This window comes from Lygodium microphyllum, chromosome 15, assembly GCF_053477565.2.
Source record: "Lygodium microphyllum isolate KBCC chromosome 15, Lygodium_microphyllum_v1.1.10, whole genome shotgun sequence".
Taxonomy (NCBI): Eukaryota; Viridiplantae; Streptophyta; class Polypodiopsida; order Schizaeales; family Lygodiaceae; genus Lygodium; species Lygodium microphyllum.
The window spans coordinates 115,850,465-115,853,667 of NC_141149.1; the positions used below are offsets into that span (position 1 = coordinate 115,850,465).

The window sequence follows — 3,203 nt, forward strand, 5'->3', positions numbered from 1 at the left end:
GCCTCTATGTTGGGCTTTGGACTCTACCTTGAGGATGGGTCCAAATTAGCACCATTAATCTCTCGCTTTTGCTTCCTTGTTGGCATTGTCAAATTACACTGAAGGGAGAGGATATGCCCTATTTTTCATCTTCGTGATGTGATGTTGAATGCCAATCTTGTATAGAAAAATTCAGTTGAACAAAGATTTTGGACACCATAGGTTGACTAGGTAAGCATTCCAATAAAATAAAAAAATAAAAAAATTAAGCAAAACTTTGGGATACCATATCATTACTAGAGAAGTCAACAAGGTCTTTGTTACTATCAATTCTTAACATCTATGGTGTTCTTAGGCCTTACAAACTCGCATTCAACCAACCATTGCATTGAATAAAAATAGCTCGGTTGTTGATGATAGACTCTTATGTGATTGGGAGGTTGGAGGGTCGAATCCTAGTTAGTGTGGTAGGGTGGATGAATTTTTACTGGGTGGGGTGCTGTGGCTAGTTACAGAATCACATTTTATTGCATTTTCGCAAACCGCAGTGGCAAGACATGTGTTTGTGGACGTTCAATCAAGGCGGACGTATGCACAATCTATAAGGGTTTTGTATTTTGTGAGTCAGGCATGCATAACTAAGTTATGCAAACACTATCGCGGGGGGCAAACCCTTAAGCCTCCAGTGTCGTTAGAATAAGCTACTTAGTGGGTCTGCAAGGGCCCTTGCGCACCAGACTCCATGACGAGTGAGTGTGTGGGACCAGGCTCTGCATTAGCAGTGGGAGGTTGGTTCACACCGGGTGTGATATCCAGAAGCCTGATTGCAGTTTCTCTCTCTCTCTCTCTCTCTCTCTCTCTCTGTGTCTGTGTCTGTGAGAGTCAGTTCAAAAAATCGACGAGAAAATTATCGCCATAGCCAGGCCAAGCAAAAGCAAGAAAACTAAAAAAAGTAGAGACAAGCAGGAGAGCAAAGCAAAAGCCAAAGGCTTGCCCGAGAGAGGGTTTGCCTCCGCGTGACCGCCCCATGACGAGTCCATCGTCGCGGCACAGCTCTCTGCTCCCTCCGTCAACAACAAGCACAGGTATGGCTGATGCGCCCCGCTGTGCCGACGTCGTACCTCTCTGTGCAGCGGCCATGGATATGGCGCCTTTAGCCGCCTTTCTGGTTTCATTTCTTTACTTGTATCTTGCTCCTGCAGGCCTGTTCCCGCCACTCTGAATTACCGCTCCCGTATGAGCACCGCGCATTATTAATCCTTCTCCGCAGATTGTTGCCACCAAGAAAATTTCGGTGATGGCCGACTAATCCTGCCTTTCTCCCCTTTGAATTCAAGGGGCATGCTCAAGATATGGTATTTTAAGGTTTCCATGTGCAGGCTGTGGCCAGAGATTCAGCCATGTTTTCTAGAATCATCAAACGTCCAAATAAGCGACCATCGAGATCAGAGAGTAGTGATGGAACGATTGATCCCACCCTTCAAAGTGGATTAACGGGTCCTGCCATAGCTCGGAACGCCGGAAGTGGTCCTGGAACGAGATCATCTATAACTCACATTCCTGCAGCTCAACGATACCCTGTTGGCAGAGAGAAGACGCTTCCAAGCGCTAATGGCAGTGCCAGTTCGTACTATTCTGAACCCTTGCCCTCCTTCAGAGACGTGCCCAGCTCTGAAAGGCAAATCCTGTTTTTAAAGAAACTTAGCCTGTGCTGTGTGGTCTTCGACTTTACTGATCCTACTAAAAACGTGAAGGAGAAGGAGATAAAGCGCCAGACTCTACTAGAGCTTGTTGAATATGTGGCCTCTGGGACTGCGAAACTCACAGAAGCTGTCACCGAAGAATGTTTCAGAATGATATCAGTAAACCTTTTCAGAGCCCTGCCATCATCCGGCCATGAGAATTCAGGGTCAGAGGCTTTTGATCCTGAAGAGGAGGAACCTGCCCTGGAACCAGCCTGGCCACATCTGCAGCTCGTCTATGATTTCTTAATGCGTTATGTGAATTCTTCTGAAACTGATGCAAAAATAGCAAAGAGATACATTGACCATTCCTTTGTTTTGCGCCTTCTGGATCTGTTTGACTCTGAAGATTCAAGAGAGAGAGATTCTCTGAAGACAATCCTGCATCGTATATATGGGAAGTTCATGGTGCACAGGCCTTTCATTCGAAAAGCTATAAATAATATCTTTTACCGTTTCATTTTTGAGACAGAGAGGCACAATGGGATTGGAGAACTTTTGGAGATACTGGGAAGCATCATCAATGGTTTTGCTCTACCCCTTAAAGAGGAGCACAAGTTGTTTTTAGTCAGAGCTTTGATCCCTCTTCACAAGCCAAAGTGTGTTGCTATGTACCACCAGCAACTTTCCTACTGTATCACACAGTTTGTGGAGAAGGATTTTAAGCTTGCGGATACTGTGATAAGAGGTTTGTTAAAGTATTGGCCAGTAACGAACAGCCAAAAGGAGGTCTTGTTTTTAGGAGAGCTGGAAGAGGTTCTAGAAGCAACTCAGCCTGCTGAATTCCAGCGCTGCATGATACCCTTGTTCAGACAGATCGCACACTGTCTCAACAGCTCGCATTTCCAGGTTAATGCTACTCTGTCAAGTATTTCAGAGCTTGTCACAATGATCTTTCTGATTTCACTGCTTTTTTTCCCTGTACTAATTTTACCATTTGCAAACAATCTCAAGATGGTGACATTTGGATAATCTATCTAAGACCAAGGTGTAGAGACTAAAGATTGTTGGGAAAGAAACATGGTCAGAAATCTGACAATGACCTTTTCATAGTGGTAGTAACTGTAAAGCTACTTAGGATGTAACCACACTTGTTCTTGTGGGTTGAATAGAGCATTGCCATCCAATTTTTGTAAATGTGGCAAGTCTTAGAATTTGTTACCATGGGAATCAGGGCGGCTACAAAGAAAATAGAGTATTTGCCATTTCGGAAACTCACATCTAGACTGGCAGGTGCTTTTAGGAATGTGCTCTTCTGATATACCTGCTTTTTTATTAGTTTATTGGCTGGAGGAGTGGGATTGACAGGAGCATCCATTTCGATCTAGATGTAGAGGGTGAAATAGATAACGAGAAATAGATAGAAGCTCCTGTCGAAGATTGAAGATTCTTTGAATATGATAGTGAAGGTCAAAGTGGTGGAAGTTGTTTGAATCCAAAGCTGACAGAGAGATTTGATCAGTAGAAGTTTAATATTTTTTC

At 44.0% G+C, this 3,203-nt stretch overlaps 1 protein-coding gene across 1 annotated transcript in view; it reads left to right on the plus strand.

Annotated features, from left to right (window-relative positions):
• The first annotated feature begins 780 nt into the window (after positions 1–780).
• Positions 781–3,203, plus strand: part of LOC148024947 (serine/threonine protein phosphatase 2A 57 kDa regulatory subunit B' beta isoform-like) — a 25,055-nt gene continuing 22,632 nt past the window's right edge. The window contains exons 1-2 of the mRNA XM_087694629.1: positions 781–1,064; positions 1,182–2,570. Of these exons, the coding sequence (XP_087550755.1) occupies positions 1,380–2,570 (1,191 nt within the window). The 5' untranslated portion in view covers positions 781–1,064; positions 1,182–1,379. The remainder of the gene's footprint in view (positions 1,065–1,181; positions 2,571–3,203) is intronic.